Source organism: Lolium rigidum, chromosome 5 (assembly GCF_022539505.1).
Source record: "Lolium rigidum isolate FL_2022 chromosome 5, APGP_CSIRO_Lrig_0.1, whole genome shotgun sequence".
In the NCBI taxonomy this organism is placed as follows: Eukaryota; Viridiplantae; Streptophyta; class Magnoliopsida; order Poales; family Poaceae; genus Lolium; species Lolium rigidum.
This window is the reverse complement of record NC_061512.1, coordinates 13663316-13675516: the sequence shown is the minus strand read 5'-3', so window position 1 is coordinate 13675516 and position 12201 is coordinate 13663316. Positions and strand designations below refer to the sequence as shown.

Below are 12201 nucleotides of genomic sequence, written 5' to 3'. Positions count from 1 at the left end.
GAAATCCTTCAATGCAAAATGTTATTACAACGAAAATCAATTCGGCTCGCGGATGCATCTGAATCCATTGTGTGAAAACATATTTTACAATGTCAAAAAAAAAATTGCATGCAACACAAGTTTTCACGAAAAATGAACATTTTTTTGTGTCCCACGAAAAACAATTTGTGATGCTCAAACATGACTATTCTCTAGCCGTCTTGTTTCACAGGAAGCGTTGTGAAGCTCTTTACCATCATGAAGCACGTTTTCTCGTTTCATGGTGGAGTCAGCTGGCAGAGAATGTCATTGAACGGATTTGTGGACTAACAATGGTGGTTATAGTCTTTGTGGTGGCAGGGAATTAGCTTGGTGTTATGTGACGTCTTGTCTTGCAGGGTGAATATCTAAGACCTGGCCTCAATTTGTTGTGTCTAGCAATGGCCTGTGAAAAATATTTTTTTATGAGCGAGAATAGGTGAAAACTTAAAATCTTTGATCCGACGATGACGATGTTTGTGCACTGTTTTTCTTCTTGAAGGCATCGTTTTTGGAGAAGCTAAATTTCTGATGGTGGTAGTACTGCTTTTTCAAGGAATGGAACAGTGTAAATAGAATGTAATGCTGCTAGGGCAATGTATTGTTACAAAGACTGGGTATAATTGGTATCTTCGCGATAGTAATATATACTCTTTCTCGGGAAAAAAAACTAGGGTTGCACATGGTTTAGCAAAACTTGGCTGCAACAATACCCATTGCATTAGTACTTGTCTCAGATACCCTCCAAGTTGTATTGTCCAAACTTTGAACTCGGATTGTGTTCGAGCACAGGAGGATTAAAACAGCAGCAACTTTCTCTTACAAGTTCTAGATGTATGCAGAAGATAAGCTACACAAATGAGGATCTAGCGTAGAACTCAAACTAAGCAGCAATGTTCATCACACAACAAGTTAAAACTAGGGACAGTCCCACAAATACAAATAAGAGTTACTTGGTCGCCCATCACACAACCATACAAATTAACGACACAGGGTATCAGTCAAAACAAAGAGGCATAGTCTTTTGCAAATATCATCTGGACTTCTTCCTCTTACGCTGGGTGAAGCTGAAGATGGAACTTTGACCGAAAGTTGACTTCATAGACAAGTTGCGGACTCAGCACCCTGAATCACAGAAATGAAAGAATCATGAACCACCAAATTTGATGTAGTGATCAAAACATAAGAGTACTGTGAACAAACTGGACAAAAACTAAACTGGACCGTAAAAAAAACTAAAATGATTTTTAGCAGAAAATTTAAGCTCATGTGCAAAACAATTTCATACAAGCATGAGTAGTCGCTCTTCCAATAAAATATTTTTAGGAAGAGCTTTCTGGGAGATAATACATACTCAGATGAACTGATAATTGTTGAGAACTACGAGAAGAGTGATGTATCAAATGGTTAAACTGAGAACCCATCTACAACTAGACTGCTATTCCCAATACATATAAGTTAATAAAATGGCTGTTGCCAACATTTAATGATTTCAACGAATCAAAATCTCAAAATGTAAGGTACTTCCAGGGAACAAAGGTAGTACTTCACCGTTAATTAGATGACAAACAGCATATATAAATAACATCATAAAGTTCCACACCAATAATATTCCTTCCAGATTTCTGTGATCTTGAGAGTGATCAAAGGTTAGGAAACACAGGGTCGTGGTTATTTCTAGTCTGTTTTTTACTGAGTATAGCTGATCGTTAGTGGGTGATATCACTTGGCACGGTAAGTAGACATGTTTGTTTTCTTCGTTCTAGTTATCAAGGACCATAACAAATAACAATATTTGATTCCTTGAAAATTCAAGGTGCAAATTCCCATGGGAAGTTAAGAAGCACATATATTGTACACAAAAGTAGCCAGAGCTAATATTCCTCCCTGACCCCTGTTGCAATGATAAAACATGCTGAGATCTAACACATTTTACCTCCATGGAACGAAATTTTACCTTCAGTCAAGTTAACAACTAATCGCCCCTGTTTTCAAAACAATATGGCAACCACCCCTACATTTTAGAACTTTGGAGATAGCTAAGCTAACTTGAAAGAAGAACAAGTGGTCTACCCCAGCCAAAGACTATGAACCAAGTAGAGAAAGTACCGGTATGTTATTACATCTTCTACCACCAACATATTCAGTATTATCTCAAACCTACAGGAAGTGTGACCAGAACTTCTAAAGCAGAAATTTAATTTGGAATGTTTGCTTTACATTCCTTGCCAGCTTGATCCGAATTGCTTCAGTACCCTAGCTATCTATCTTGCAACATGAAATCCTAATAATTTTGCATATCCTGGAATAAATGGAAACACGTGGAACGAACACTAGTAAACAGCTCCGAATCTAGTGCAACGAACTACTCAAAGGCATGTGATGTGAGAAATTAATCACATGACTAAGCAACATGCGTGTATGAAGTATGAACAACAATGGCATTATGAGAACTTGAAGATGAAACAGGAGGTGAGGTTTTACCAATTAACGGGAGTCAGTGCTCTGGAGCGAGGAACGCAGGCGGCCACGCAAGGAAGTAGGCGTAGATAGGGTGCCCGTACTCCTTGCCATCCTTGGTCTCCAGGCGCTCCATCTTGCCGGTGTCGAGATGTAGCGAGTAGCGGCCGTATCCAAACGTCTGGATGAAGACCTTGCCGGTGCGGCCGGCGTCCATGTCGCTGGGCCAGACGTTGAAGACCCTTTTCGCCCAGTCCGTGGGCAGGCCTGGCAGCGCGTCCCACACCACGCGCATGTCCATGATATCCCTCTCGAGAAGCCACCCGTTGTCGCTGCACCTGGCCTCGCCGCGCACCCAGAGCTGCAGCTGCTTCGCACGGCTCGCCATGGCCATGATGCAGAGCCGGCCGTCCTCCGGCGTCTCCGCGATGCGGTACGTGCAGAAGTTGTCCGCCAGCTCTGCGGGCGCCAGCAGGTAGGAGAACCGCAGCGTGGCAGGGTCCAGCACGAGCACGCGGCCGGAGTTGCAGATGTGCCAGTACATCTTCCCGGCGGCGTGCACGCAGCTGCGCTTGAACCAGTGGGGGTCGAAGTCGACCTGGGCATCCATGTCCCGAGCGAGCGCGCGCCAGCTGCAGTCGCCGCTGTCGACGGACGCGACCCAGGCGCGCGGGTGCCCGTCGTCGATGGCGAAGCAGACGGCCTCGAAGCAGAGCTTGCTGGGGTGCGCGCGGGAGAGCAGCGCGGAGCCGATGTAGTACCTGGAGCTGCGCCAGCGGCGGTCGTCGGGGACCGTGTCGCGCGGCGGCGGCGGGAGGAGCACGCTGCGGCGCGAGGCGGGGTCGAGGACGAGGAGGCGGGGGAGGATCGACTTGGGCAGCGATACGGTCGGCTCGAGAAGCAGGAGGCCTTGGTGGCAGTCGTAGAGCTCGAAGCGGGAGGCTTCCGGGGCGAAGTCGAGGGAGAGGCGCGGGGAGGAGGGGTCGAGGGGCGCGAACACGGCGTCGTAGTGGGTTGGCGGGGGTCGGATGGGCGGCGGGGGAGGGGTGTTGACGGGGTGGAAGAAGTAGCCGAGGAGGGGAGGGGCGCGGGGCAGGCAACGTGCGGCGACGCGGCGCCAGCGGTGGCAGGTGAGGGCGGCGCGGAGGAGGTCGGCGAGGGAGAGGCGGCGGAGGATGTCGCGGAGGTCGTCCCCATGGAGGACATCGATCGCCGCCTCCGACAGTGGTTCAGGCTTCACCGGCGACGCCGGGACAGAGGTGGACGGAGCAGAGGACGGTCTCCTCTCCCGGCTCTTCCCCGCCATTGCTGCTGTTGCTGGAGAGAGAGAGAGAGCCCCTTGCCCCGGGCCTGGATTATAGTGCGACGGAGGAGCAGTAGAATAGGACGGAAGCAGGAAGGGGCGTTTTTTAGGGTATGTCGAATAGTGATATCTTAGTGGTGTCACCTAGGATAAGGACGACTTCTTTTGGCTCCTGATTATAGGAAATGGTGGGGAGAAACTGTGGTGGGAAGAAGCTCCTAGAAGCATACAACTTGGTATTTCTCAGGCCGGGCCGGGTTTTGGGCCAGGCCCGAAAAAGCCCGAATTTGAATTTCCAGGTCCAAGCTTGGCCTGGCCTGACCTTCGGGCTTACAAATCGGACCCGAACCCGGCCCGAACCGAGAAAAGCCTGGTTAGGCCCGACAAGCCAGGCCCGAATTAGGCTTAAAACATGTTTTCTGCGAGCCTAGCCCGGCCCGACGTTCGGGCTCCAAAATCAGGCCCGAACCCGGCCCGACATGCAAGCCCGACCCGGTCCGGCCCGAGATTATCGGGCAGGTCGGGTCGGGCTGCCCATGCCCAGCTGTAGAAGCAAGTTCCTCCTATTCTTTTGGGCTTCTAGGAATTTTGCTTATTTAAGGTGTTGAGTTGTGAAATGCCTGTAATGTCCCCAAATTGGATATGTGTTCGAAATAACTTATAATGCCATAGATATGGTCGTGTTAGTGAAAAATTAGCTATAAATGAATGAAGAAAATTAAGGAAAGTCTAATAATAATTAGAATACGGTGTCGTAGTATAATTTAGTACAATCCAAAATAAAACAAATGGCATAGTGTATTCATAACTACAATACAAGAACTTCTCACGCAAACTAAACTCTCAGCAATGTCCTTGCGTAGTTGAGCCATGGCGCCATCACCAGAAGAGGAAGTGTGTCCACTGGTAAAAGATGCGCTATCCTCATGGATATAGAATCAGTTCATGGTAGTTACCTGTAACGACCCGGAAAAATCCTAAATAGATTTTTTTTCTTCGCCGCCCGTTTTTCCGTGTCGTTCCAAGTCATCATGGCATATGCATCATATCATCCATGTTTTTATCAAATAAAATTATTTTATAAACCATAGTTATTTGTTTCCTTCTCATATGGTTTAATAAAACCTCCTCCCTCCTTTCGTTTAAACAAAACCCTAACCTCAAAATATCAAACAATAAAGTTATTTTGTTTTTATCTCTCTCCACCTCAGGACTCAAAATTCAAATTAGTTTGAACTAGTCTCAAATCAGATTGCAAAACAGTTTTCAAATAGAAAAGTTTGCTGAAGAATAAAATAAAACCCTCCCCTCCTCCCATGGGCCTCTCTTTCTCTCTCCCTAGCCCACCTCTCCTTTTCTTTTCCCCTCCACCGCATCAGCCCAACCCACCGGCGGCCCAATCTCTCCCTCCCTTCTCTCCTTGGCCCGAGCCCACGTACCCCTTCGGCCCCCTCCCCCTTCTTTTTCTGTTCGTCCTCGCTGGAAAGCGAGAGCACGCACATGCCGTGACCTCCTTCCCTCCCGTCGCTGTCCACCACCTCCACCTGCTCCCTACCCTCTCCCTTAAAGCCGCGTCGGCCTCTCTGGAAACCCTAGCCTCCCCTCCTTCCTCCCTCGCGCCGCCGCCTCCTCTTTCTTCCCCGTTTTCTCTCTTCTCTGTGAAACACCGAGAACCGCCGCGACCTCCTCGTCGTCCCGCGGCCATCTCCGGCCACCCCGCACAGCGCCGACGCCACCATCAGCTCCACCTCGTCTCTGCGGCCCTCCACGTCCAAGGAATTGAGGAAGGAGGCCCTCAATCGAGCACAAGCCACCGTTCCCTTCTTCATCTCCGGCGGGAAGAACCGTCGATTCCGGCCGCCGTGGCTCCCCTCCGTCACCGGCGACCACACCATCACCTTCCTGGTGAGCCTGCGAACCTCCTGGACACCCTGGATCACCTCCTCGCTTCCTGTTTCCTCTTACTCATGATGAAGCCGACGCCTTCCCCGCAGCAGCTCGCCACCGGCGGCCCTCCGGCAACCTTCCGTGGGCGGCGCCGCCCTCCCTTGAACCACGCCGTCGAGGCGCACCCCACACGCCAGCTCTCGCATCTGGGGAAGTCCCGCGACGCCGCTCTCCTCCTCGCCCCGCGGTGACCGCCAGGCCTGCGACGCGTGCGGCACGCACCAGATCGAGCACCTGGCGGGCGTGCCAGGATGCTTCGCCACGTCACCGCCACGTCGACCCCGCGGGGCCCTCCTGTCAGCCTGCGGGTCAAACAGCCCCCGGTGAGAAAAACCGCACCCCAGATCCAGATCTGTTACATCTTGCAGAAAGCCCCCTGTGTCTTTTTGTTAGCTAACCCGCGGTCCCTGCCGCCTGTCTCTTTCAACAAAACCCCCTGCACGTTTTGAAAACCAACCCGGGGTCCTTCCCCCGTTCTGTATTTGTTTTCGGGTCCTTCCCCAATTAAAATAAAATATGTTTATCTATTTTAAATAATAAAAACTAATCTGTTAATAACTTTTAATCTGTAACTCGAAATAAAATGTTTTATATATTAAAATTGATCAGAAAAATGCACTGAACATGAATATGCCATCCATACATCTGTTTGCATCACGCATCATAACACGTCGTGGTAGTTTTGCATAATCACCTAACATATATGCGGAGTATTTCGGATATCCAACTAGGATTTCCCCCGCTCCGTTTAATATTGAAGTAGCTCACCCCTACCATATTGTGCTATGCTAATCCACCCTTAAATTTACCGGTAGAAATGCAACTCCAACCTTAATTTTATTGTCCGGGGTTCCGACTCCGCTTAAATTGGATAAGTGCATCGCATCATATCTGCCATGTCATGCATGCCTGCATTTGATCATGCTGGTTCTTCTTCCCTAGTAGTAAGATTTGCATCCGTTGTGTGTTCCAGCATTTGCTTCTTCCCGGATAGGATTGCGAAGTGTCGACGTGAGATACGACGAGTTCTCTGACAAGTTCTTCTGCAGCTTTTCACAGGCGAGCCCTCTCTCTTCACCTATTATACACTCCCCCTCGCATTGCTATCCTTATGTTGCGCTTCTTTATTGAGTCACGTGTCCTATTCCACTTGTTTACCATAATAATCCTATATGCACCATTCCTTACCCCTAGCCGTTGCTTGATGTTTGAGCCTTGCGAGTCGTAGGCGTGTTTAGGCTCTGTTGTTTATCTCGATTTGTTATCGGGATATGTTGGGTTGTTGGGAGGTTATCACATGCTATATCAGTTGGTTGAGATACACATGCTTTACTTTTTTTGTTAACAACTAAAATTGTAAGCAGAGGCATCTGTGACCCCTTTGCGAAAGCATCGGAACTTTGACTCGCTAATGTCCCCTAGGACCCGAGTTCTTGTTATCTGTTCCGAGATTGAGCGCTCTACCCATGCGTGGGGACGATTATTGGGACCCCCCTCACCCATTACCTTTTCTCAAGTCAGTTGAAAAGGGGGCCACAACCTTGGTTTTATTTGCCTATGCCATGTATGCCATGCTTTATTTACTGTTGCCTTCGGGTGTTTATTACTGTTGCCTTCGGGTGTTTATTTCTGTACTGTACCCCGCGGGACGTTCAGCGAAGCGTGTGGTTTGCACGCCTAGCCGCCGACGCAAACCCTGAGTCCGTCTCGGAGTACGGCCGGACTTCGTCACGGGTAGCTTAGTCGGGTGGCCCCCCTAGATTTTCTTGTTGAACTGGGAACGGTCTTGTTGCGAGACATCCACCTGTCGTAAGTGGGTCGAGCATGCGTATGGTTACATTTGGGCAACCCCTGCAGGGTGTACATCTTATCGATAAGCCGTGTCCGCGGTTATGGACGACTTGGAATTGTATAGCTTGATCATAGAACAACTTGCACCTTATACTTGTTGTTAATAATCTGATAATAACTTGATTAGTAATATAGCATTACTACAACCGATACCTAATAAAACTTGTCCACCGTTGAGTGCCTTTTACATTGCCGCTTCGCAATTGTTGAAGGGGATATGTGTAATCGGCTGGGTTATGTTTGTGTAGTATTTCACCTGTTACCTTATGCGCTCTCTTATCTTATCTGAGTAGACGGATGTTGTAGTGTGTCTCTATTGGTTATAGTTTTGTTGCCGCTAAACCTACCATATAGCCCCAGGCGATATATATTTATATTCGCTCGGCGAGCATAGCCATTTCTAAGTCTCGCTAAGTACGTGCCGGAGTTCGTTCCTTGGTACTTACTCTCGCCCTTTCCCTTTCTCTTTTGCTTCCTCCCTCTTGTCGGCAACCGATGGCCCGACTTTGACAGGTACGAGATGACGACGTTAGCAAGGTTACCCTTCCGGCTTGGCCTGGGCAGGGTTATGGACGCCACTAGTTATCTTCAGGACTCTTAGTCCAATTTGTATCTTGTCCGTACTCGGACGTATTTGATCTTCTGTATGATTTGGATCTTTGTATTTGTATCTTGACTCGTTGGAGTCGTTGTTGTAATATATGTATCTTGTGGGCTCTATTGTAATCATGTTGTAATGTTACCGCTCGTGTTAATTCCTCTGGCATCACGTGTGTGATTCGTCGTGCACGTCGTGTCGGAGGGCGTCTCTGAATCGATATCTTGCGGATTTCGGCGGGTTCGCTGGGATCCTCATGGTACCGGTTCCGGGGCGTCACAAGTTGGTATCAGAGCTCAGGTTGACGGTACCCCACTAGTCCAGCCTGTATGATAACCTTGCCAACGGACGTTGTTGAGTCTAGTGTCAAAACTATTTTCTAAAACTCGTTGGATAGATCTAATTAGCTCTGATTTTTCTCCTTATCTCTAATATTGCTCCTCTTATCTTTGCGATTTTTGAGTCTTCTCTCTTATCTGAGTTTCTCTGAGTCTTAGGTTCCGACGTGGGTTGGACGATCTATGCCTTCACCTATTAGGACCGATCTCTGAAGATTTCTGACAGAAGAACATCATCGGCGGCTAACCTTCGTCTTCTCCATTGTTGTCATCTATGCCTCTCTAATCTTTCTACAATTCTTTGTTCTTTGGCTCCGTCGAATCTTCGCTGACAATGCTTGTCGATATCGTCAATCAGAATTCTGGGAGCTGTTACACGACTCTCCTATTCATGTACAAAGTAATACTTTGAGTGCGGGATGGAGTCATGACCATACCGACTACTCTTATTATTCGCTCTTGTTACCTGAATTGGGGGATCCGTGTGACTGTTAATCCTTCCTTTGTTTCTCCGGAGTCATCAACGTCATCGGAACAACGACTTCTTGTTAGTGGTGTCGAGGAGTTCGACACGTTGCCAGAAGATCCGATAGTTCACCTCTCCCCCCCGTACCTTGAGGTGGAATCTCGGGGCGAGATTCCTTGTTAGTGGTGTCGTTTGTAACGACCCGGAAAAACCCTAAATAGATTTTTTTTCTTCGCCGCCCGTTTTTCCGTGTCGTTCCAAGTCATCATGGCATATGCATCATATCATCCATGTTTTTATCAAATAAAATTATTTTATAAACCATAGTTATTTGTTTCCTTCTCATATGGTTTAATAAAACCTCCTCCCTCCTTTCGTTTAAACAAAACCCTAACCTCAAAATATCAAACAATAAAGTTATTTTGTTTTTATCTCTCTCCACCTCAGGACTCAAAATTCAAATTAGTTTGAACTAGTCTCAAATCAGATTGCAAAACAGTTTTCAAATAGAAAAGTTTTCTGAAGAATAAAATAAAACCCTCCCCTCCTCCCCTGGGCCTCTCTTTCTCTCTCCCTAGCCCACCTCTCCTTTTCTTTTCCCCTCCAGCGCATCAGCCCAACCCACCGGCGGCCCAATCTCTCCCTCCCTTCTCTCCTTGGCCCGAGCCCACGTACCCCTTTGATACGTCTCCGACGTATCGATAATTTCTTATGTTCTATGCCATATTATTGATGATACCTACATGTTTTATGCACACTTTATGTCATATTCGTGCATTTTCTGGAACTAACCTATTAACAAGATGCCGAAGTGCCGGTTCTCGTTTTCTGCTGTTTTTGGTTTCGAAATCCTAGTAACGAAATATTCTCGGAATTGGACGAAACAAAGACCCAGGGGCCTATTTCGCCACGAACCTTCCAGAAGACCGAAGAGCATACGAAGTGGGGCCACGAGGTGGCCAAACCACATGGTGGCGCGGCCAAGGGGGGCCCGCGCCGCCCTGTGGTGTGGGCCCCTCGTCAGCCCCCCACTCGCCCTTCCGCCTACTTAAAGCCTCCGTCGCGAAACCCCCGATACGAAAAACCACGATACGGAAAACCTTACCGAGACGCCGCCGCCGCCGATCCCATCTCGGGGGATTCCGGAGATCTCCTCCGGCACCCTGCCGGAGAGGGGATTCATCTCCCGGAGGACTCTACACCGCCATGGTCGCCTCCGGAGTGATGAGTGAGTAGTTCACCCCTGGACTATGGGTCCATAGCAGTAGCTAGATGGTTGTCTTCTCCTCATTGTGCTTCATTGTTGGATCTTGTGAGCTGCCTAACATGATCAAGATCATCTATCTGTAATACTCTATGTTGTGTTTGTCCGGATCCGATGGATAGAGAATACCATGTTATGTTAATTATCAAGTTATTTCATATGTGTTGTTTATGATCTTGCATGCTCTCCGTTACTAGTAGAGGCTCTGGCCAAGTTTTTGCTTTTAACTCCAAGAGGGAGTATTTATGCTCGATAGTGGGTTCATGCCCGCATTGACACTGGGACAGTGACAGAAAGTTCTAAGGTTGTGCTGTGTTGTTGCCACTAGGGATAAAACATTGGCGCTATGTCCGAGGATGTAGTTGTTGATTACATTACGCACCATACTTAATGCAATTGTCTGTTGCTTTGCAACTTAATACTGGAAGGGGTTCGGACGATAACCTGGAAGGTGGACTTTTTAGGCATAGATGCGGTTGGATGGCGGTCTATGTACTTTGTCGTAATGCCCAATTAAATCTCACTATACTTATCATGCCATGTATGTGCATTGTTATGCCCTCTCTATTTGTCAATTGCCCGACTGTAATTTGTTCACCCAACATTCTTTTATCTTATGGGAGAGACACCTCTAGTGAACTGTGGACCCCGGTCCATTCTTTTAATACTGAAATACAAATCTGCTGCAATACTTGTTTTACTGTTTTCTCTGCAAACAATCATCTTCCACACAATTCGGTTAATCCTTTGTTACAGCAAGCCGGTGAGATTGACAACCTCACTGTTTCGTTGGGGCAAAGTACTTTGGTTGTGTTGTGCAGGTTCCACGTTGGCGCCGGAATCTCCGGTGTTGCGCCGCACTACATCCCGCCGCCATCAACCTTCAACGTGCTTCTTGACTCCTACTCGGTTCGATTAAACCTTGGTTTCTTACTGAGGGAAACTTGCCGCTGTGCGCATCACACCTTCCTCTTGGGGTTCCCAACGGACGTGTCAACTACACGCATCAAGCAAATTTCTGGCGCCGTTGCCGGGGAGATCAAGACACGCTGCAAGGGGAGTCTCCACTTCCCAATCTCTTTACTTCGTTTTTGTCTTGCTTTATTTAATTTACTACTTTGTTTGCTGCACTTATATCAAAACACAAAAAAATTAGTTGCTAGCTTTACTTAATTTACTGTCTTGTTTGCCATATCAAAAATACAAAAAATTAGTTTACTTGCATTTACTTTATCTAGTTTGTTTTATTTACTACTGCTAAAATGGCCAACCCTGAAAATACTAAATTGTGTGACTTCACTAGCACAAATAATTATGATTTCCTATGCACACCTATTGCTCCACCTGCTACTACAGCAGAATTCTTTGAAATTAAACCTGCTTTACTGAATCTTGTTATGCGAGAGCAATTTTCTGGTGTTAGTTCTGATGATGCTGCTGCCCATCTCAATAATTTTGTTGAACTATGTGAAATGCAAAAATATAAAGATGTAGATGGTGATATTATAAAATTAAAATTGTTTCCTTCCTCATTAAGAGGAAGAGCTAAAGATTGGTTGCTATCTCTGCCTAAGAATAGTATTGATTCCTGGACTAAATGCAAGGATGCTTTTATTGGTAGATATTATCCCCCTGCTAAAATTATATCTTTGAGGAGTAGCATAATGAATTTTAAACAATTGGATAATGAACATGTTGCTCAAGCTTGGGAAAGAATGAAATCCCTGGTTAAAAATTGCCCAACCCATGGATCGACTACTTGGATGATCATCCAAACCTTCTATGCAGGACTAAATTTTTCTTCGCGGAATTTATTGGATTCAGCTGCTGGAGGTACCTTTATGTCCATCACTCTTGGTGAAGAAACAAAGCTTCTTGATAATATGATGATTAATTACTCTGAATGGCACACGGAAAGAGCTCCACAAGGTAAGAAGGTAAATTCCGTTGAAGAAT

General features: G+C 47.0%; 1 protein-coding gene across 1 annotated transcript; it reads right to left on the bottom strand.

Annotated features, from left to right (window-relative positions):
* Positions 1 to 911: 911 nt before the first annotated feature.
* LOC124651702 lies at positions 912 to 3784 on the bottom strand. The gene is made up of 2 exons (XM_047190745.1): positions 2503 to 3784; positions 912 to 1143 (listed from the first exon to the last, which is right to left on the bottom strand). Exon 1 carries the CDS (start codon positions 3782 to 3784, stop codon positions 2516 to 2518), a length of 1269 nt encoding a protein of 422 aa, XP_047046701.1. The 3' UTR covers positions 912 to 1143; positions 2503 to 2515.
* Between the last annotated feature and the right edge of the window lie 8417 nt (positions 3785 to 12201).

Excerpts from the sequence above, each read along its gene's own strand:
- LOC124651702 (XM_047190745.1), bottom strand. The coding sequence starts at position 3,784 with ATGGCGGGGAAGAGCCGGGAGAGGAGACCGTCCTCTGCTCCGTCCACC.